Genomic DNA, 24,735 nt, shown 5'->3' with positions numbered 1-24,735 from the left:
CGATATTAGGGAATATTTTGGGGCGGGTCGTTTCAATTTTACGTCCAATTTCATGTCAACTTGATTTAGGTACAATTATGTTGGTTATTTGAAGTAAATGTTTTCATAGAATTCGTAGTAGACACGACAATGATCATTTTAAAGTTGGAATTACTTAAAAAGGACTTTCCTAGATTTAGTTATGATTTTTTAGAGTTAAGGATTTGCATCAGGAAATTATGCAGATTAGTTTTTGAGTTTTGTACCCTGTAAATTTGTTTATGAAAAGCTGCATATTTCAGTAGGGCATTTGAAATTGTTGTCATCATAACAGTTGTGATTTAAACATCAAAGATCATCTTAAAGTTTGAATCATTTGAAATGGATTTTTCTATATCAAGTTATGAATTTTAGAAGTTAAAGGTCTGCCTCAGTAATGTTGCATATCAGTTTTAGAACCAATCACCTTTTTTACCAAAACCTGTATATTTTGGTTGTGTATTTGTAGTTGTTGTCTTCACAGAAATTATAGTAGGCATCTGAAAGATCATGTGGATATTAAAATCTCATAAACAAGATTTATGTAGAATAAATTATGATTTTTCGAATTTGTTATTCTGCATTAAGAAAGTCTACAATTGTTACTAAGTTATTGATTTGTTCCATTTGATGTCAGTAGTTTCTCTTCATCAAACTTGTTTAGTTTGAATACAAACTGAATTTAGACATTCTTATTTTTCAATCATAGCACGTGGCACCATTTTCATTATTCATGTAAATAAGTTGTGGCTTAGTTAAAATAGTTTTATGTGTCAATTGCATATCTACTTTGGTTAGTTATTTAGCATGTCAAATAAAGTTGAAATAACAAAAATTAGTAAGTACTATATTCTTGTGGCCATAATGTAAGATTTGTGATTAAAATTAAATGTGTACTTATGGATAGGATATGTAATATGTGGTTTGTGCCTAGATATTTACTGTTTATGTAGGAACATGTGCATTTGTATTTGCTTGGCAAAGGTAGGGGGATTGGGGAACCTCTACTCATTTGTATGTTATGTGTGGATATCTATTGTTTGATATGCTTGTTGCTTGTTTGATTGAATATTTGATGATGTACACTTTTGAATTGCTAACTATCCATTTATGCATCATTATACAAATACATTTAAGATATAAGGGTAGTAAGGGAAATATGAATCAATCTTTTGCGTACTTGAGTCCACAACCTTAGCAAGTACCATGCACTCATGTATGCCCATGATTATTACGCAATTATTATATGATGTAAAAGGGTAATTCGGGGCTGAATAAAGGGAAATTGACAAGATGACTAGCAAAAGAGGGCTAAGAGATTAATATTTGGTGGAAGTTAGTTCATGAGGTTGAGTTCTCTGAATCACATTCTTGGTAAAATACATAGTATGAGACATGTAGACTCAGTGTATTCTTCTATGTGGATTAACTAGAGTAGAACGTGCATACATACATGTATCATTTATTGATTGTTTAAATATTTTTGTTTGAGAGGAATAACTCCCTACTGAGCTGTATGTTGAGCTTACCCCTCTACAGTTTTACAGATTTAAGCTGGAACTGTAAAGATTAGTGGTTGGAAAAATTAGAGTTAGTTGGTGTACGTTGTAGATGTGTAAGCACCCTTAGTACTTTTGGGTTGTATGTACCTTTGTATCATTGTAATGGAACAATAAGTCGATTTTTTAAGAAGGTGACATTTTATATTTTCTGTTTTTCTTAGTTAATTTTCTTTTTAGCTCACACCTCGGAATAGAAAAAAAAATCTCTTTTAAAACCAGGGTATGACTATAAGACTAGCTTCTCCTATATTGAGTTGTTGGAGATGAATAAATTAATTTTGAGACTGGTGTTGGTTTTTCAGACCATTGGTGCAGTTGCCCTAAAGGCTTATATTTAAAATATCATATTAACTTGGTTGTATATTTAGGTACTTTGTGAAGCAACTAATGAGAAATTGAGTTTAAATGATGCAATGTTGAAACACTCTTCTAGATTGATTTTCAAGAAGTTTATGCTCAGTTTTGGACACATCAATTATAGGAGATACTGAAAGATCTTGTGTAAATCAAACTAATAGTGTTTAGTCAAGGATGGAGAAGAAAGACAATTATGACTGGTTGGGAATGCTATTATCAAAATATCTTAACAGATTTTTCTTGATGTCTCTTTAGGAATTGCATACTACTTCGATTCCTACCAAATATGGACTTAAAAAGACCTAGAGAAAGAAAAGTAAAAAAGTCGGCAAGGAAATAGAGATAGAATAGGAGAACTCATCCTTAATAAATTAAGGAGATGTATATGATGCCTTATTCAGTTATTTTCATATTGAAAACACACCATAGATGGAGACCATATCATTCACTATTAAATCTCCTCAAGGAAGATCCACATCTCCTCGAGTTCACCTCCACATCTCATCTAGGCTTCCAATAGTTGATTTTATTTATATGATTTCTACATCTATGTGTGACTAATTTTTCTTATTTAGGGGCGAGGTTAAAAGTCCTAAATATGTGATAGATATGGTTTGATTCTTTGTTTCGGTATTATAAAGGTTTTTGAAGATGTTTATTTGGTTTTGTTACATTGAACACTCTTACTTGTTTATATATGTTTATGTACGCACAACATAAAATATTATGAACTTGTGAGTGAGGCTAGAAAATGTTGACCAATATCCTAAATGGTTACAATGCATGTTTTAAAGTAGTAAAACCTATGGAATTTTAAAGAGAATCAAACCACCTTACTCGTATTCAAGATTACGACTAATGAGTAGATGATTCATTATTGGAAAACTTAAATTTTAGAATGGTGACTTTGGTGCAAGAATCATGAATTTAATTTGTGCTTAGGACATCGTTGCATCTTATTAAGGTATGTCTTGATTAATTACTTACCCTTTTTGAGATAAATCACATGTTGTTGGGCATTTAAAACATAAATGAGTAGCAAATTTATGAAGATATATATTTTATGTTTGTACAAATTGAGAGAGTTTGAAGCCTTTAAACTTTAATGTAATTCAAGAAGCATTTGATTTTTCTGTTGTTGAGATAATTTGACCAGTCTGTGATTTAATTTATAACTAATTGAGTTTTACAAGTGAGCTGAGTGATTTTGTTAGAAATTGTCTAGCATCTAGTGGGTCGCTAGATTGCCCACTCATTCTTCACAGAAAAGTCAGTTTAATAGTTGATTAAAATATGTTCCATTTTATGCATGTATAGAATTTGAATAAGTCAATTATAGTCATTTCAGATTCCCAATTTTGATAATTGGTTGATGTGATTTAGACTTCCATTAGGCCTAAAAGTTTTGCTAAGTTTAAAATTTAAGTAAGACTTTATAGAATTAGGTTGCTTCATTTCTTTATTAGGAGGCCTAATTGTATTATCACTATTTTTACTTTTCTAGTTTTTTTTTGAATTCTTGAGAATTGAAGTTTAAACTTTTTTCTTAAGTAAAACTTGCACCGTTGACTTTACTTATTTGTGGTGTTTTATAGTCAAACACTAAGAGGAACATATTATTGATTAAACATTTTTCACATTATGTATATAATCATTGCTTCAACACACTAATATTTTTGTACATTTACCTTGGTGTTAAATATCAACTGAGAATTTAGTTTGAATTAGGTTTCATATAATCTTTAATTGTCAATTTTTCTTGCAAATAAAATTATCATGTCTTCTTTGTTTCGTTCCATATGAAAATAATAAACTTGCATCTTTTGCTTAATTAACCTCGCAGATTTGTTATTATTTCCAATAGAGCACGCATAAGCAACCTGATCATGAGCTTGCACTAATTTAGATGATACTTGGGGTAGTTGTGTAATCATCTGTGTTTGTGGTGGTTATGCCAATAAAACCCTGAGTTGCTTAATGCTCAGGATATTGCTAACGCAAGAGCCACAACTCGAAGTTTGATTGCTCTCATTCTTTGGCTTTCGGTAGTTACCTCTATCTATAGACGCCCAAGATTATTTGACATAAGTTGTATCTTCTTAGTAGAAGTTGCATTGTTTTAATTGTACAACTAAAGCAACCTCTCTCTTGTAATGAGTGTAGATGAGCTTTCTTTTATGTTACTTTAATGTGGCTGAGTTTTTAGATATTATACTTTATTTTGCATGTACTTGTAACTCGTATGTACGTTAACTAATCCAAGAGGTAGAGCTGTTCATATTCTTGATTGCCCAACTCATTTTGAAATTTGAATAACTTAATCAAGTTTGAATCGCATGATGAATATATGTGTTAAAATTGGTATTCTATTTTAATTATTATGCAAAATATAATTAAAATCAAGGTTGTGTGATTGAATAATTTTGTGTGGCAAATGAGGTAATTGAAGAACAATAGCTGAAGCTTTAGAAAAATACTATACTTGTAAAGTTTTCTCTATTTTGAATCTAAAAATCTTAATTTTACAATAACATTGGTGTGTTATATATGGAGCATAATGACCTAAGTATCTTTAAAGTATATAGAATTAGAATTATAATCATACTTTAATTTACTTACACAAAACACCTAGCTTATATTAAATAAAGAACACAATAATCCAGGCTGGAAAATCTATGAACTTTTCCTAGTAACTGTCTCTTAGTTTTATACCGAAAGCATTACTTTTTAAACAAAGTTCCACATACACCATATAAGAAGAGTAGAAGACTTATTTAACTAGCATAACAAGTAACTTATATCGTTGTAGATAAATATATAGTATCATGGCTTCATGATAAAGGATAAAAGTATCGTAAAAAAAAAAATACTTGCATGGGTTCATGAATACAATTATATTCATTCTTATACCTCAACATATACACCTGCTCCACCCCCTTTGATGTAAATTTAGTATTTACTACTTAGTACTCTAAGGTTATATTAACTTAGAATTAATTTAATTTCTCTTTAGAAACCAATGATGTTAAGGTTCATACTTTCAAAAATAGAGAAATTTCTTTTTTTGTAAGTATTAGACCACAATTTGAGTATGTTAGCTCATATTTCTTGCGTATACTCGATACTTTGTAATCGAGTTTAAGACTAATACTAATAGTATTATCTTTTATGCATTATATTAGTGTTAGATAGTGCACAATATATTGAAAATCTTATGAAAAGAATATACTAAATTCCTTTACTTTTTAGAATGACACATAAATGTGTTTGTTATATCTACACATATATATAATTCTTATGCTAATATATTTTGAACCTAGCTGATTTTTATATTTTACCCCATCACACTATTTGTTTTTTTTTCTTTGTGAACAACCATTCTAACTAGCTAGGCTATCACTCATATTAATTCTTGGTCTCTTAAGTCAAGAAGGGTAGTTGATAATTAAATTTTTGTGTTCCTTCTTAGTCTATTTATATTTGTGAGCTGCTTTAAGCTTTCTTCACACTTCAAAATCAGAAATCATGCAAGTCTAGAGTTCCCTTAGTTGATAGAAAACTCAACCAGCCAATGTTATTGAAGCTAAAATTCTAGTCTTCACTCTTTCTCTCTTAAATAAGTTCATTCTTTACTAAAGTAATCCAACTTTGGATCCACATCAAAACTTTGATTTAACCCCTGAAACTTCAAGGTAAGTACATCTTACATCCTTATAATTTTTTGTCTTTTAAGATTTATCAAAGTGCATAGCTAAGAATAAAATGGAAAATACCATGTTTTGGTAAGAGTTATATTTTCGTATTTTATAACATCTGAGTTTGTCCAAGGTAACAATAACATTAAATTCCTCATGAAAAATTCTTCAATTTAGGCTTTTGAATCACTCAAAAATGTTAAGAAATGAAGAAGTTATGACTAATCAAAGTTAGAGTTAATAAACTCACTGAAAATCTCTTGTAGCACTCACGACTTTAAAAACTCATATCTCACTTATTTCTGAACCATTTTTCACAAACTTTATATCAAATTAAATTTTAAGACCTTTACTTTTAACTGGAAAGTTTCAGAAGAAATGATAAAATTTGTGTTACTAGTAGAATACGTAAACATATAAGATAATAACTTGATGATCAATTTCTGCACTACTACTGTGTTTGAACTTTTTGGACTCAATGACTTTGAACTGGACTGTATGACTTATCATATTGAATTCCTTACGAAAAATCCTTGAACATAGACTCTTCATTTGCCTAATTTGGGCGTTTATTGATTGAGTTATCGATACGGAAAGTTGACGGATTTTAACACTATTATTTGAAGGATAATTGCTACTTTGGACAAAGACTTTCCTTATTATGGGAGAAATGACTACTAATCATTTGACTACTAACTAATATTGTCTAATTATTTTTAATTAAAGTACATTTACTTTATTGCACATTTACTTTCAAGTTTATTAGCTTGTTTATTTCATACATACATTGAGTTATTGATAAGTATTTATATCTTGATGTAAGGTTATATACTTTATTAGTATTTGTCTGAATTACTAAACTTTTTGATATTTTATTGATGTTATTGAGTTGGAGGTGTGAAGTTGGGTGATTAGTATTACCCCGTGCTTAAGTGAATTACTGGTAAAATTGTTCTGTGCTTTGTGAGTTAGCCTTGGGCCCTAGTACAAATAGTGCACAATTATACTCATAGGAGAATTGACCTTGAATATACATACTTTGATTTTAGCCTCGGTATGCTGAGGTTTATCCGTGTTTTGGGTAAACGTGAACCCTAACATGTGACTTTGTGATTAATTTCCACTTTTCTTGAAAATTCACACAATTGATTGAATATATTGATGCTGATATGTATATCTATATGCATAAGTAAGAATTTGTGTGACCAAATACACCTGGTTCTTGGTACATCTTACTTGGTTGTTCATATTTGAATTTCTCATTAGCCAAATATTATAAGAATGTATTATGTGCTTACTGCGTTTGTGTTACTCATGATGCTACACAATCTTATTTTCAGGTAATGAGTAGATGCTTGAAGAATGAGATGAATCTACTAAATAAAATGATGGGTTTTCTTCAATTACTATTTCAAGACAATAAATGTGAGACCCATGTATATTCGCTAAAATTCAGTTTTTTTTTTAAATTCGTTATATTGTAAAATAACTCTGATTTTGTTTCCTAATAAAAGTATTATTCAGACATATTTTTGTCAGTTTTATTGAGTAAAATTTATTGATTTTAAGATCACATATCTAATTCGGAAACTATATTTTCATATAATAGTGGTCTTGGATTTGAAGGCGTGAGATTAACCTTACACCCAAGATTCTAAGATGCTTAAATGGAGTTTGCAGAGATGTGGATGATTTTAGGGTTTGGGGTTTGCATATATACTCGCATCATCTAAGACTTATATTTTGCGGGTGTCATTGTGAACCCTTTTATCAAACAAAAAAGTTGACAGCCACCAAAGGTTTGGTCTATCAACACTCATATCAAACTAAAAGATATGATTACCACCACATTAAAGTTAGTATTGCATACATGTGGGTTGAGGTGATTCACACTGCAGATTATTACTAGTCATTGTTTGTTCTCTAGTCGCTTGGTTATGGCGTCATTGATCACCTTGCCAACAAGAGTAAAAGAAAAAAAAAATAACTACAATGATTCCTCACTTAGGAGGTGGAGTTTCTATACACCGTTAATGTTAGGTTTAGTTATCTTTGATGCAACTAAAATAATACACGAAGGGAATTTTCATTTGGAACGCTTTGTGAAATTTAAACAGTTGCATCTATAATGCTTCAGCGAGATTTTAAAATTTTGTAATAGATTTGGAATAGTTTAAGTTGGCTTGGAATTTAAACTATGTGGTGATGTATCTCCTCTCCTCACAAAAGGAAGAAGAAAAATAAAAGAGGGGAAGAAAGGATCCCAGGTTTTGTTGGAGATCTACAATACTGCTCGTACTGTCTTTTTTATTTTTTCTTTTACTTCTATAGGTTACAAGTTCGAGCATTTATTTAGTTTGTATTATTTCAATCTAAATTATGGGTAAATTAAGGTTTTTATGACAACAATATAGTTGGTGGGGTGAACTAAGTAGTTTGTAGAGTATATAGCCTCACACATAGAGTTTCTTTTCTCATTCAGCTCTGTATTATTGCAAATGGTAAAGCAGCACGTATCATTCGCTATTTAACAAAAGCCTATTTGTGGTAAGAACTTTTTGTTTTTCTTTTTTTGAACTTTTGTTTTTATGACACAAAGATATGACTTGTGGGGATCAATTTAATTATTGTTAGGGACTACTTCAATCAAACTTTTAAACTTTTGATATTGAAATATGATCAAATATGTTTTTGTTTTTCGATAACAAACGAAACGACAACAACAAACTACAATTGAAAACCCCTAAAACACTCTACACCAGATTATCAAATAAAACCGCATTCGAGACACCGTCAGGGAATTTTGTGATCTAGCTAGCCGTATGGTGAGAATGACCAAGATCTGCAACTACATCGGCTGCAAAATTTGCTTCACGCTAGATGTGCTTAAAGGAAATGTAGTTGAACTGAGATGCTAGCGTTATAATGTCAGCAACCAGTGATTTAATCTTCCAAGGAGTAGCACAGGAGTTGTTGATGGACTTAATGAGGATTTTTTCGAATCACCCTCTACATAGATGTGTAAGTGACCATGTAACAAAGCAGCCAAAAGATTAGCGCGAAGAGCGAAAGCTTCCAGCTGGAGAATTACATGAGCGAGCAAGGGTTTTAGATGAGACAAGTGAAGGGTCACCATTAGAGTTTCGAAGAATAAAACCAACTACAGCAAGACCGTCAGGGATAACAGAACCATCAAAATTTAGTTTTATTTGATCAACAACAGGTTTGTGCAGATAATAAGAGGTCTAGGAGTAGGACTTGAGCCTTGATTATCGTTGTGGACAGTTGAGTAGGAATCAACCATGTAGGTTGTAGAAAATGCAGTATTTCAGACATCAGGATCAATATTTCTAAAATCTTTAAAGCTTGTAACTTTTCCAGAGATGATATAGGGTGGACATAATTTTAACAAAACGAAAGGGATTGTCAGCAACAGACTGTAACCAAGCAGAGACAGATTGAACATTGTCAATGTTCATACTAATCACTTGGTTTCTCCAAACATTCCTACTAAAAAGGCACTGCAGAAACAATGAATTGTATTTTCAAATTAGAATGACAAAAGAGACATGAACGATTAATAGGAGCATTTGTAAAAATTTAATCTCTAGTAAGTAAATGCCCTCATAGCAACTAATAAGCAAAAAGTTTGACCCTTGGAGGTATTGGAATTTTCCACATTATGGTAAGAGTAAAACTAGAGTTGCATTAATAAGATTAGCAGTAGCTTTAACAGAAAAGAGACCATTCTCATTCGGTCTCATACAAAAAGATCATCCGAAGAAAAGAAAAAAAAAAGGAATAGACGCTGCAAAAATGTGATTTATAGTGTCAAGATCAAGAAACTGCATGATATTATTAAGCTTCCAGTGACCATAGGATGTAATCAAAAACATTATCATTAAGATTAAGCTGAGATCTTAGATGTATACTTGTATAGGAACTAGATTCAAGATCGGGAAAGGAAAGTACCAGTTAAAAAGCCATAAATTTATGGGCTTCTTACAAAAAAATTACTTTTGATATTTGAAATTAGAAAAAAATCTAGTAAGATTTCAAAATTATAAAAAACGCAAATGGTTAAAAACCTTAAACCTTTGCCCACAATTTTGTTAAAAATTACATGATGTCATTGCTATTAATTTACGAAGAATGCCACTCTGAGCTACCCACCCAAACTCTCACAATTCCAGATCGGGTTTCAAACCCTCTTGCTCCCAGAAGAAAAAAAATCCATCCCAACCTCCACTATCGCCTCTGACATCGATTCTCCTCCCCATTCGGCTTCTTGGTCAAGAAGGTCGTCTTCGACTCATCCTCCTTTACCTTCACCTTTAATTGGTCATCTCAATCTGGCTCACGTCGCAGGGAATTGTGGTGACCGGCATTACTTACCATTTGCAAGCATGGGTGATCGAGAAGAAGGATCCGGTTTTCTTGGCTATGTCCACGCCATTGGCGTTGGTCATCACGCTCTTTGCTTTTGCACTTATCCTGGGAGAAATCATTAGTCTGGGAAGGTATACGGTTGTGACAATGTTTAATTGACAGAGGTTGTGACATTGGGTGTAAATAGATAGTGTGATAGCGGTTGTGACCTACATAGCACGGAAGCTTGCCTTGACGACCGATTCCCGTTTCGGAAGCGGAAGCGGGAGCGGAAGCGCGGAGAAGCGCGACAGAAGTGCGATTCCAGAAAAGGAGGGTTTGGGAGCGCGGCGGAAGCGTTGGCTTCCTAATTAGAAGCGCAGCGGAAGCGTTAGCTTCCAAATTGGAAGCGCGATTCATTCTCTTCCTCTATTTCATCAAATCAATATCTTGAGTCTATTCTTGTCGTCTCATCTTCTTTCAATTTATTCAAGCGGTTAAAGATGAATAGCATCAATTGATCTAATGTGTCAGAGAAAAGAGAAAGAGCTGGGGAGAGATATGAAGAAAATCTTGACGAGACAGAGAGAAGACGAACATTTTTTTTAGTCAATTCCATCTAGTGATGTCTCTTAGACTTGCACATGGCCAATACCTTCACACTATATTGGACCTTCTTTTGTTTGAATTTTGAATGGAAGCTTTAATATTGCTATAACCAAGGATAATCATGGTTTAGAAAAGAAATTATTAATAGTTATCAAGTTATTTTAAAACTGGATAAAATAATAAAATAATAAAAGATAAAAATAGTATATAATATATATTTATTATTCTGACGCTTCCAAAACGCACCCGCTTCCTTCATTTTTGAAAAAAATCGCTTCTGCGTTTCCAAACGCTTCGCTTTCACGTACCCGCACCCGATTCCATGCATCCTAGGTTGTGAGAGCATCTGTGACAGCTTCTGTGACAATGGGTGTGATAGGAGGTGTGACAGTTAGTGTAATAGGTAGTGTGATAGTGGTTGTGACATGTAGTATGACAAATGTTGTGACAGTGGGTGTAAATAGATAGTGTGATAGCGGTTGTGACAGTATGTGTGACAGTGTCTGAGACAACGTCTGTGACAGGAGCTGTGACATGCCGAGAGTAAATATGGAAATATGTGAAATTTGTTAAAATTCAAATGAGATTGGTATGACAGTGGGTGTGACCGTTAATGTAAATAGATAGTGTGACAGCTTCTGTGACAGTGGGTGTGATAGGAGGTGTGACAGGAGGCGTGACAGTTAGTGTAATATGTGTGATAGTGGTTGTGACAAGTAGTGTGACAGAGGTTGTGACAGTGGGTGTAAATAGATAGTGTGATAGCGGTTGTGACAGTAGGTGTGACAGTGTCTGTGACAGGAGCTGTGACATGCCGCGAGAAAATGTGGAAATATGTGAAATTTTGTTAAAATTCAAATGAGATTGGCATAAGTATGCTCAGAATTAAGAGAATAGCAGGAATTAGAAAACCTTGAGCTTCGGTTTCGCCAGAATTGCTTGAAGCACCGCCATTGATGGCGGCAACCCTTTGTGATGGTTGTTGCGTCTTGTAGGGTTGGTCGATTAGGAGTGGATAGTATATTAAATGAAAGAGGGAAGCGAGATCTTTCTAACGGTACTAATTTCGTCAAAATCTATCACCGGACGAGAAAGTTATGGCCGAAATTAGAAAAAAAAAGGAAAAAAAAAAGAATAAAAAATGGCAAAATATTCCATAAAAAATTCAAAGTGATTTTTTTTCTAATTTTATTGACCTTTTTATAATTTTAACATGATGACTTTTTTATAATTAATTAATAAACAGTAATTTTTTTTTTCAATATAAATTAGAAGATGATACATTTTTATAATTTGCCCTAAATTTATACCATTACCATTTCCAACAATCCATCTAACGCCATCCCTAATAGTAGATGATCAAATATGCTTTAATAGATGAGTTACTAATAGGCTTTTCACTTTGTTTATGGTTACTTAACACAATGATCGAGAATTCACAAGTAAAAAATATATATATATATAATTATCGTCATTTGAGGGTTAGGTGGATGAATAGGTTTGAATGAAAAGGTCGATCAGATTGTATACGGTCGTACATAGTTATTTGTTTGTCATCTAATAATTTTCTTATCATATGCATTGGGAGTCCAATTATGCGGCTGTAATATTTGTTGTTCGTATGCAGTTGTAATATGTGTTGTTCGTATAAAGATCATCTTGTCCCAAGAAAAATAAATTAGTCAACCTTTTGCTTTGTTCTTTTTTCTTCTTCTTTTTTTTAATGAAATTTCTCATCATGGAAATCATTTTCCTCATTTTTGAAATCGTTTTTCTCCTATAGATCTCAATTTTGTATTGTTGAATTAGATTACTGAAATAAAATACTATTTGGTCTGGTGACATAAGTCTCCTGTTGTTTGTGAGAGGTCGTGAGTATCATTCTAGCATATTTGTTTGTAATAAAAAATATAATTGTATTAAATATGCATATATGGATCGATTTAGATACCATGCAAACCCATCAAATTAGAACAACATCTAGTTATTATACGCGCTCATAGCACATACTATTTCGGAAAGAGCGCTTGTTAACAAACTAACAGCCAAACAAGGAAAGAAGGGAGGAGATCATGATATACATATAGTTAAGGATATTTTAGCCAAAATTTCGGATGGGCTATAGCCCTACTAGCCCGTCACTTACTTCCGCCCCTGCTATTTCCACCACTCTCTCTACATTCATCATTTCATCTAATGGTATATTCAATACTAGCAATTAAATTGATCAGATATTCGATATTTTCCTTTACTTGTAAATTGTAATAAACAAATACATGACCAGAGTTGTACCAAATGATTGTGGCGACTGGAAAAAGGTGGTTGGTGGGCCGAACACTTTGGAGCTTTTCCGATAGGAGTGTGATCTAGAAGTCCAACCAAGACAATTTTGTGTTGCCTGGGTCTAGGATTTAAATTTTATGTTCATGCCTATCTCTATGCTATGTAAGTCATGGAATATGTATTTTGTTTTTGTTTTTAATCAAGGTAATTTCGTGTTCAAATGAATAGACAAATGCTATATAACAATTATGGTTTCTTCTTATGACATTTTGTGTACATGTAACATTATAGCATATGAGAATGTAATAGTTATTCTAGTCTTTTTTAATTTATAAAATAGTATAATTTGTTTTCAAAAAAAAAAACATGAGTGAGTCAAGTTCTAACATTGTCTGACTCGATTTTAAATATAGGAATATTCAGGTCCTTTGCGTAATTGTGAAGCGAAAATAAAAATATTAAAGCAATAGTTTTATATGAGTTATTCAAACACTTTACCTAAAACATCATCATGCAATAAACATGAATATTTTACGATTATATTTATATCATCCTAGCTTAGATTCTCTCCTAAGTATTCATGATTTGAAATTTGGATTAGTCATAGTTAGCTGCGAACTAGATATCAATCTATGATTGAGGAAAATGTTAGTGGCACTTATATTTCAAAAAATGATTAAAGTTTTATGCGCACAAGACTGAAGATAGATGGATCGTGTGTTTTTTGTCCTAGCTATTACAAGGCTTCTCAAATCCAAATCCTAATTACTTTTAGTGATTTATTAAACTTCCTTAAGGATTGTCCTCCAATAAGTATAGCTTTAGGTTTAGACTTTAGGAAGCAAGATTAGCTTGACTCCGACATTTCATTAGCACTTGTTAATAGTTTAATAAGTCATATTGTAGTCGTGTAGTTACATCATGAAAGTTTTATTGCTATATCCAACTAACCACCATGCAATTTTTTAAACCTTATTATTGTCGATATAGCTTAGGCACATAGGTCCACTAATAAACTACTAAAAAGTTCGAGTTATTTTGTTTAAGCTAGCAAGAGAAAAACTTTTTAGGTTGGTGAATTTCAAAAGGGAAATGTATAAACCTATCTTATGAAAAGGAAATTAACTATAATAAAGTTCGTGTAGGTGGTTGATTTCTCATTAAACTTAACCATCATTAGGTCTCAAATTTAAATCAAGGAAATTACATGTTGAAGGATAACAATGCATTCATGTTGTTATCTCAAGTTATAGGTGAGTTACGTGAATCACATGTATCTCAAGTTACAGGTCTCAAAAATATTTTTATTTTTTATTTTTATATATAGTTTGTATATGAAGTACTTCAATAACCTATCAACTAATTTAATAATATACAATGAGTACCTCAACTATTTCATCTTTTTAAGAAATTAAATCATTTAAACTATTTATTTTATGACCCGTATAACACTAAATTCTTCATGTTTTAAAAAATATCAGTTAAGTCATTGTTTTAAGGATTAAATACTTGTGACACCCTATATTTTAGGTGTAAAAACAGTTTTGTCCTTCTACTTTCAAATTTAATATGTATATCCTTTAATTCTTATTTTTTAATAATTTTGTCCTTTTACTTTCAAATTAAACTTGTATATCCTTTAACTCTTATTTTTTAACAATTTTGTCCTTCTTTTTTTAACAGTTTAGTCAATTCCGTTAGTTGACCGTCAAAAAATTCCGTTAAGCCGTTAAAATGCCTCGAATACCCCCAATTCAAATAAGATTTTTTTCTTTCTTTTCTCATGTCTTTTTTTATTTTCTCTTTTGGTTTTTCTTGGTTTTAAATTTAATTCATCATATGTGCTATCCAATATATATAATTGTAATCAACACAAATTATCAAATTAATTGTAAACAAGAGGAGAATTAATGACAATTGCTTAACATCAAGTTGGAAATAAATAATTTGAAACTATTTTTGCATCAAAGTATAGATATGATAGTAGAAGTCTTTTTTGTCTTAGCATTATAGAAATTAATCAAAATGTGTTTGTAGAGCATCCTAATATAAAGGAAGTTTAAAACTGGATTTGAGTACTGGCACTCACATGTCATTTTAGGCATTATCCAATTGATTATAAGATGTTTACAATTAATTTGATAATTTGTGTTGATTACAATTATATATATTTGATAGCACATATGATGAATGAAATTTAAAAACAAGAAAAACAAAAAAAAAGACCAAAAGAGAAAATAAAAAAGGCATAAGAAAAAAAGAAAAAAATATGATTTGAATTTGGAGTATTCTAGACATTTTAACGGCTTAACGGAATTTTTTAACGGTCAACTAACGGAATGGACAAAACTGTTTTTACACTTAAAATATAGGGTGTCACAAGTATTTAACCCTTGTTTTAAAATACAAACGGTGTAATGGACTTCAAAGTTGAATATTTTATTTCAAAAGACAAAAGTGGGACAGTGACTCAATAGGGGGCTTTATATAATATGTGATTCCCTTGACAACCCGATAGCTACAAGTTCAAGAAAAAAAGTGAAGTCCTCAATTTTAGTTGCAAAAAGCACTATGTGACATAGAAGATTAGAAGTGGAAGAAGATATAAGCTAGTCTTTGATGCAGGTAATAATGGTGTGTTTAATTTTCCTTGAAGTCTTATAAAAATAGTATAAAATATTAGATCGATCGTTGGTAAATTTTCATTTTATCTCTTATAGACACATGTTAGGGACGTAAATTTGTAGGTAATGAAATATTACCCTTAGTCGTTAGTACAGAGTGCTTCAATGCAAATACTTCGGTTAATAGGGTTCCTAGAGGCTATGTATGCCCTTGTTTTCGGCATTATAAACTCTAGATGAACTAGAAACTTCCGTACTTCATTTTTTTATATTTAAAAGTGATTTTTGAAATCATTGACGAACTTCAGATATAAAATGTAAGTGCAAACATCATTTGGTCTAGTGACATAAATATCTTCTTAAAAGTGGGAGGTTAAGAGTTTGACTCACAACAAACTCATTTTAACATACTAACTGTTATATTTTATTTGAATAAAATCATTCATTAAAAGTGCACATATTTCAGGATAGAACAAGATTTCATAGTACAAACACCATAGTGGTACATATACCATAGTGATACGTAGGATAAACCACCCATATAAGAAACTACTACTGATGTAGAGGAAAAATAAAACCTAAGTCTATGACCAAAGATAAATGAAAAACTAAGTACTGAAAAGATATAACGCGTAAAAACAATTAAGACTCCATGTCCAAAGTAAAGGACTGCGGAGATCCAAGACGCCAACAAAATTCAAAAATGACATTGGGTCCACCTAGCCAGTGCTAGGACATTTGGCGAGGTAGCCCCTCCTAAATCCCAAATTCGAAACCAAGTAAATCCCAAGTGAAACACTGTGGTTCATAAGGAAAATTTGCTAACCATCTCATAAGGTTCTAGACTTCTAGAGGCATGATCAGATTGGACCTCCAATGTGGAAGAATGATAGGAGCACTTTGTGCGACGTTCTTAACATGTTTTTACCTCAATTTGTACTTTGCTTAGCCCTTATTGTTGTACTATTGAGTCATTGAGTCGTAGTAAGAGTCTTGAGCGGTATTGGATGCATTTTTGTGCTTACATGAGTTAAACGCATAATTGGTTTAGAGTCCTAGTTTGACTAGGAATCCTTGTTAGGTTTTGAAACTAATTATCTCTTACTTAAAATTTTATTTTCTTATTTTCAGATTGGATTGAAGAGATAATTAAAGAAAAAAAGATGGAGCCAAGTCATGCAACAATTAAATAGAAGATGATCATTAAAGGCATAAAACATGGCATGTTTTAGGGAATAAAACATGACATGTTTTAGGGATTAAAGCATGGCATGTTTTAGGAAATAAAACTTTTCATGATTTAAGGGATTAAAGCATGACATTATTATAGGAAGAAAGAAGCAATTTCAAACCCTCCATTTTTCCTCTATATATACATGGCTTCACCTCTCAAATATCATCACATCTCATTAGCATTCAAGAGCCAAAACTCTACCAAAACACCACCATAAACTTCCCTCACAAATTAGCCAAGCCGTCCACCCCAAAACCATCATCATCTCCACCGAGTTTCACCATTGAAGACACACCTCCAAGGTTCCTACAACGTGTGATTCTCGCAACTCATCTCTATGGCTTCGTCTATTTGTGTTAATCTACAATTATTTGTCTATGAAGATTGTAAGTTGTTGTTTATGTGGAAATATTGGTTTTGTATTTGTTTTAAAATTTTCAGATTGTATTTGATATTTTTTGAGACTATGTCGAATCTATGTTCTTATAATTAATGAGTTTGTATTTCTATTGTTGTGTTCTAATCATCTTTCTCATACTTTTAGATAATTTTTAGATATGTGCATATGAATTTAGTGGTTGGATGCAATCCCTAAGATTGTGTTTGAGTGCTAGATTCATCAACCATATTGACACAAATCGAATCATGCCCTAAGTAGGTTCGGTAAAGTGGTAAAAATTCTGGAAATTTGCATGTGAAACCATGGTGGGTGACGCCACACATGAAACATGTCTCGAACAAAGATTTGGTGCTTAAATGTAATCTTGTTTGATTTCTACTCTAAGTGTTATTGAATTTGATTGCATGCAAATTTAGATTAGGCCCTAAGTCAATTTAAATGTTAATTGAAATCTTGCATGATTAGATGATCCCCTAAGGCTCTAATTGTATTGGTGTCTAAAAAGTATGTAATTGGTCGAATTAGAATGCATGATAGGTTCGAACTTGTAATTATGTGGTGTAATGATAAATTTGGTTTAAGTTTGTTAAAGAGAAGTCGATCATGTAAATAGTAATTTAGGTTTTATTTTAGTAGTTAATAATTAATCTCAAATCCCCAATTATTTTTTAACACTAAAAGTTTAGAGTTCCCTTCAATTCCCCGGAAAGAACTGTTGATGCTGTGACTACACTTGATTTAGTACGCCGTGCTCCTCGTGGATATGGTACGCCGTATTCCTCGTCTCTTTCCTGTCACAGGTAACACACGTCGTCAAAGTAGAGACCACGGCGGCGTGGTCTTCGACTCTCCGACGCTTAAGTTAGGGCGATGGTAAGTTATGCAAAGTTACAGTAGGGAGTTCAGTGTACTTACCTTTATAAGGTCAAGAGTTTGACCTTTTATTGTTGAGTTGAAGTAGATCGTTTACCTATCATTCGATGTGGGACGACGTCCGATTAAGGTGCTCTCTGGAGCCTTCTTTGAGATGCGCGTGAGGGCGCGTTCGTAGTCAGTTTGGGCCGCGGGGAGGCCCATTGCGTAGCTAGTGCGGCTGACTTGCTATTAGTATTGTAAGATTGTGCTATACACTAGCCTTAATGCGGTGATAGTTGTGCTGATTATGGCGGGCATAAGCCTATGCCAACATGTCCCCCCAAGTTCCCAGTCTAGGGAGGTGATTTCTTGACTGGGGAGTTAATATTTGAGCGTTTTGCCATAATCAGCAATGGGTCTTGCGGACCCTCTCGTAGTCCCCCCACTCCCCGGTTAAGGAATGCCGAGTTTTTATTGTGTAGTACGTTTGATTGCTCCCTGTATGTGGTGCGTCCGCCATAACGTAGTGAGTTCTTACGCTTAGGACGTCTTATCGCTATCTTTAAGCGTAGTGCGTCCGTCATAGCGTAGTAAGTTCTTACGCGTAGGACGTCTTATCGCTATCTTTTAGCGTAGTGCGTCCGTCATAGCATAGTAAGTTCTTACGCGTAGGACGTCTTTTATCGCTATCTTTAAGCGTAGTGCGTCCGTCATAGCGTAGTGAGTTCTTACGCTTAGGACGTCTTTTATCGCTATCTTTGAGCGTAGTGCGTCCGTCATAGCGTAGTGAGTTCTTACGCTTAGGACGTCTTTTATCGCTATCTTTGAGCGTAGTGCGTCGGTCATAGCGTAGTGAGTTCTTACGCGTAGGACGTCTTATATCGCTATCTTTGAGCGTAGTGGGTCCGTCATAGCGTAGTGAGTTCTTACGCGTAGGACGTCTTATATCGCTATCTTTGAGTGTAGTGCGTCCGTCATAGCGTAGTGAGTTCTTACGCGTAGGACGTCTTATATCGCTATCTTTTAGCATAGTGAGTCCGTCATAGCGTACTGAGTTCTTACGCGTAGGACGTCATATCGCTATCTTTGAGCGTAGTGTTTGCAGACTGATGACAGCGCCATTCGCGCTGTGGACAGCACGTGTCGTACATGCATTGGGCGGATGTTTCGCGAACGTTTCAAATTCGTGGGGTGACTTTATCCGAGAAGACAGTTATTGCATGTAATTAAGGCGTGTAACCGAAACGTTGCCTCGGTAACTCAAGCCACGTGACGAGATCTGGAGCGACGTCTCTTGGGTCGACGACTAGGATGCGAGTAACGGTTTTCTGAATCTGACGGTTAAGGATTACTTTTGAGGAATCAACGGGCTGGATGTGAGATGGAGTTTACTATAAAAGAGTGAAAGGGACAGAATGGCTGTCACTATCGACAGATTCAAGTTTTCGAAATCTGAATTCTCCCATTCCCTCTCTTTTGCTCTCGTCTGCTCCCTTTTCTTCCAAACGTGAACTCATCGGGATTTTTGTGTGAATCGGCTTTTTGAGGTATGTTTTCTGATCGAATCCTTCTTTATTCGGTTTGTGGCTTGTTGTTTGTTGGTAGATTTGTGTTTGTAGGGTAAATCGGTGGTTTTGGGTTTTGGGTTTTTCCGGCAGATTTGTGGGTTTTGGGTCTATTTGATCTTTGGATGGGTGTTTTCCGGCAAAATGGGGTGTTTGTATGGGCGGTGCGGATGGGTTTTCACCGTAAACTGGGTTTGGTGTTCTTCATGTTCTTCGTGTTCTTCATGTTCTTCAAACTCGTTCTTGTGAGGTTCGTAGGATAGATCTGACTGACTTTCTGACTTCTTGTTTTAGGATGTTCGCCTTTGACTTCGGTGTTGCTTGCTGCGGCGTAATGTCTAGGATAATTATACTAACTGATAGCGATTTCGCGTCTGCAGAAGGAAGTTGGTCCGCATTGTCATCCTCTTGGTCGTGGACAAGTGAATTGGAGGCCAACTACTTGGACTTGGTGCGGCGTAGTGGTGGAAACGACTTGCATCGCGAAGATCGTGCAACTGTCTTTGCGAGAGTACTAGCGAACTGGGACACGAGTGAGTCGTCCAGCGCCATGGAGTCGCAACGTGAAGAGATTGGAGAAGGTGAAGGCGTATCTGACCGTATTATAAGTGCTTCGGGGACTAGCACCTCAGGCCCAACGCTGAGCCCAGCGCCTGTAAGGCGTTGGTTAGATGGCGGTGTGCAGAGGTCGGAGGTGGAAGAACCACATGGAGCCGACTCCGCCGCAGTGCATGGCTATGTGGAGGAATTTAAGTTACTTGCTACCATCGTCGCCCGTGCGATTCGGCGTGATGAATTTGGTTCAATGTTGTCGAATGGGCATGCGCTAGTAAGTCCCTCCGTACTACGACTTGGGGTGGAGTTGCCGTTAGACCCCCGCCTGCAGTGTCTTGTGGCAGAGTTCGGCTTGGCTTTTGGCCAAGTGAGCTATAACATGTGGCGGGTCCTTCTCGGTCTCTGCTCACTATTCCACCTTTCGGGGTGTTCGGCTCCTACTGCGGCGGAGGTACTCCATTTCTTAAAGGTGGACTATAACCAGCGCAATGGTAATGGAGGGACCGCGCGGTTTGTGAGGCGGGATGAGCGCAGTGAGTACCAGGTTTTAGAGAACTGGCCCACCTCGGAGGTGAACTGGAGAAAAAACAGCTTCGTGGTGGAGGAGGGGTGGGAGTATGGGCGCATTAACGGGGTAGAGTATATCCCAGGGAAGCGTATTCCCTCGCGGTTTCAGGCCATTAATTGTAGGTTTCGATGCTTTCCTAAATTTTGTTACTACGGAATGACTGTTTGCTGACGCTACCTTCTTTTTTTTTTTTTTTTTTTTGTGTGTAGCTGGAAGGAGATTGGTTTTGTCCGAGCGAGAGGTTGACCGAGTAAATCGTGTGACTTATCTTTGGAGGTGCCAAGGTGAGGACTTAGTTCACGATTTAAAGGTATTGACGAACTCGTACCTCCTGTTCCAGCAAGGATTACTCCGTCGCCATCGTAAGTAGAAGTGCTATGTTCTTCAATCTTTACTTTGTTTATGGCGTACTAATCTGATGTTATATGTGCAGCTACGACGCTCTCGGTGAACAGGAATTTCGAGAAATCAGAGCGCATCTGTTACGCCCGGTTTCTGCAGCAGGAAGATCCCGACGTTACGCCAGATACTGAAGGGCTAGCGATCACGATGTTGCGATGCGTCATCTCTAAGAAGGTGGCGGCCTCGACGAAGAAGGTGAATGCCTCAGCGCAGCGGGTCGAGGATTCTTCCGCAGTCGTGGATCTGCCAATTCCCCCGCACGCGAGCCTGCCAAACGAGCAGGGGTTGCCGCGCCGCAGCGATGCGGAAGGAGTGGGCCGTATCGATACCGATCCGCATCTGGCTGATCCGTCGGTGTCTCTTGAGACTGGCAGGAAGAAGAAGCTGCAGAAGGCGGGCGCGTCTTCGAAAACAGCGAAATCCTCTGTTGCTCCCGAAGATATGGAGGATGCGACAGTGGAGGCTCCACCTCCTAAAAGACAGAGGACTACGCAACTGGCGCCCCTCACCTTCACGGAGTCTCGGGTTTTCGAGGATCTGTCCGCCTTGGACCGTAGTCCTTTGAGCCATCTAGGAGCTCCGGAACTGGAGAAGCTGGTGTTACTTAGCGAGTGCGCCGGGCTCGGGGGCTTGAGGCGACCTGAAGGGTCTGGTCTGGAACTGCGGAGTCTGCTCGGTCTAGCTACCACGAGGGCGGCAAAGATGGTTTTTAACCTGCTAGATGCGGAGCGGGATGCCCTGGAGGCGCAGCGCCATCTCGCCGAAGTGGTTGAATGGGACGGCACCTACGCGACAAGGGTGTTGCTGCTGGAGAACGACTTGGTCAATGCTAGGGCCAAGTTGAAAAATGCGGCGAACCTCTAGGAGGACCTTCGGTAGGAGGTTGCCCGTCGGGAGGTGGCGGAGTCACTTGCCCGAGAGATGGCAGCGGAGAGGGATGCGGCACAGTCTGCCCTTGCGGATGCTGAGGAGCTCGTTAGACGGATGAGCGAGGAGGCGGAGGCTGAGAAAGCTCGCGTAGCAGAGGAGGCTGCATCTAGCGCCGTGGCTGCCTTCAAATCATCCACGGAGATGACCAAGTACTTGGAAGGGTACTATGTCACGGCCGTGGGTGACATGATAGCACAGTTCCAGGAGCTGGAGATGCTGGATCCCGCGGACTACGAGGTCCGGCTGACGGAGAAGGGCTTGGAACCGCTGCCGATGCCATATGAGGTGACTCCGCCCTTTACGCAGCCTGCTCCTGCTGCGGAGGCCGTAGATGGTAAGAAAATTTCTGACTCTTCTTCTTCTGGTTTTTCTTGTGATAATGACAGGTCTGATTCTAATCCGGAGACTCCTTCTCCTACTCCTCCTTCTCAGAGCATCAGGATGCACAACCGCCGTAAGGCGAATCGGGGGAAGCGGCGGGGTTAGAAGCTGCGAGTATCGGCTATGCGGTCTGAGCAACGCTGGCGTACCAAGCTGCGAGGGAGGAGTAGGATAGGGTGATAAGATCATTGTAATCCGTCTCCTGTCCCCGTAGTCTTTATGTTTCTGTAATTTTTTTTTTTTTGCATTTTCTGTAACGGCCTTTGTGCCGAACTTGCTATCTTTTGATGAATAGAAGTTCTTTTGACCCAAGTGTTTTTTTCATATTATTGCCGTAGCAATATTGTGGTTGTTGTCTTGTACTTTTGGCTGTATGCTTAATTCTATCTTTGTTGTGCGCACAATGAAATTGTCTGTCGAAGGAATTTAATTGCCATAGTACGCTAGCGTAGTAAGGATCAATGGTTTGAAAAATTCCTCATTTCATTGATAGCCTGGCCGTAGCCGTTTTGTACAAAGATAGCTATAGCAGTGTGCCAAAAGTACTCAAACAGTCGAGTCCTTGGCGTGCGCTACGCGCGGACCCTTTGAGTTGTTCCATGTTCCAAGGATGGGCTAATCTCTCTCCGTACTTGTCTTCTAGGCAGTACGTGTTTGGTGCTATGATTTGGATGACTTTGTACGGTCCGTCCCATCTCGGGCGTAGTCCAGTGACCTTTGTTTGGATCTTCTTTAGGACCCAGTCGCCTAGCTGTAGTGTCTTGCTCTTGACTCTCGAGTTATAAAAGCGTGCCACGCGCTGTTTGTTCTGGACGTCATGGCGATGTGCTGTGATGCGTTTCTCTTCCAAGAGATCTTTATCAAGTTGCATATTGTCCGAATTGGTATCGTGGTCAAACAGCGAAACCCGTTGTGTTGGCTGAATTACTTCGATGGGCAGGACTGCTTCCGTGCCGTATATTAAGCAAAAATGAGTTTTGCCCGTAGCTTCTGTTCGTGTGGTACGGATTGCCCATAGCACTTCGTCGAGTTTTTCGGGCCAAAGTCCTTTGGCTTCATCCAGCTTTTTTCGAAGAAGGCCTTTGATCAGCTTATTAGCGGCTTCTACTTGCCCGTTGGTTTTTGGATGTGCTACGGATGCGAATTTGAGCTTAGTTCCTCTTGCCTTGCACTATGTGATGAGGTGCTCGTTATTGAATTGCGTGCCGTTATCTGTGATGATAGACTCCGGCGTACCGTGGCGGTAGAAGATGTTGCGTTGCAGGAAGTTTTAAACCTTCTCGGTTGTGATGGCCATTAGGGGCGCAGCCTCAATCCATTTGGAATGATAATCGATGCACACAATGACCCACTTGAATTGGCATTTTCCGATGGGTAGTGGGCCAATCAAATCCATTCCCCAAAGGCAGTTGATCCACGGATTTGGCATAGCGGTTATGAGGGTTGGCGTGGTATGGGTCCATGGATTTGGCATTTGTGGCAGGATCTGGCGAGCTCCTGTGCATCGGAGGCTAGTGTGGGCCAATAATATCCTGTGCGGAGTGTCTTTGCAGCCAATGCGCGGTTGCTGTAATGGTTGCCACAATCACCGCTGTAGATTTCATTCAAGATCTGCTTCCCTTCTTTGGTTGTAACGCATCTAAGGTCGGCGTTCAGCAGACCTTGGCGATAGAGTGTGTTGTTCCGCAGGTAATATCTTACCGCCCGTCTCCTTAGTTGTTTTCCTATGGTCTCGTCTTCGGGTAGCTTGCCGTTACGCTTGAATGCTATTATCTCATCCATCCACGAGGCTTGGTCGCGCTCTATCTGGCATATCTGTTGCAAGGTCTGGTAAATGGAGGGATGGTGGAGAATTTTGACCCTGGTATCCTTGTGGCATTGGTGTGGTTGCGCCGTGGCGAGTCTTGCTAAGGAGTCCGCTCTTGCGTTATTGGCCCTCGGTATTTGATTGATGTGGTAGAATTCGAATCGCTTTAACAACGTTGTGGCATACGCCAGGTAGGCTGCTAATTGCTCATCCTTGGCAGTGAAGGACCCGGTGATTTGATTGACTACGAGCTGAGAATCGCTGAACACATTGATGCTGGTGGCACCCGTGCTGAGGGCCAATTGTAGTCCTGTAATCAGTGCTTCGTACTCCGCTACATTGTTGGAGGCGGAAGTTGAATTTTAGAGCATACTCGAGTTCGAGTCCCCCCGGTCCGTTTAAGATGATCCCCGCTCCGCTAGATTTGGCGCAGTTGGAGCCATCTACGTGCAAGTTTCATGGCGAAATCTTGATGGAGTTGATGACATTATCTGGTTCCACTTCCGCCGTATCTCGAGGGAT

General features: G+C 36.9%; 1 protein-coding gene across 1 annotated transcript; it reads right to left on the bottom strand.

Moving 5' to 3' along the window:
• Positions 1-22,929: 22,929 nt before the first annotated feature.
• Positions 22,930-23,835, bottom strand: LOC126792164 (uncharacterized). The gene is made up of 2 exons (XM_050518645.1): positions 23,683-23,835; positions 22,930-23,577 (listed from the first exon to the last, which is right to left on the bottom strand). Exons 1-2 carry the CDS (start codon positions 23,833-23,835, stop codon positions 22,930-22,932), a joined length of 801 nt encoding a protein of 266 aa, XP_050374602.1.
• Between the last annotated feature and the right edge of the window lie 900 nt (positions 23,836-24,735).

The sequence above is a fragment of the Argentina anserina genome, chromosome 4 (genome assembly GCF_933775445.1).
Source record: "Argentina anserina chromosome 4, drPotAnse1.1, whole genome shotgun sequence".
In the NCBI taxonomy this organism is placed as follows: Eukaryota; Viridiplantae; Streptophyta; class Magnoliopsida; order Rosales; family Rosaceae; genus Argentina; species Argentina anserina.
Note: the sequence above shows the minus strand (reverse complement) of the source record. Positions and strands in the feature narration are given on the sequence as shown.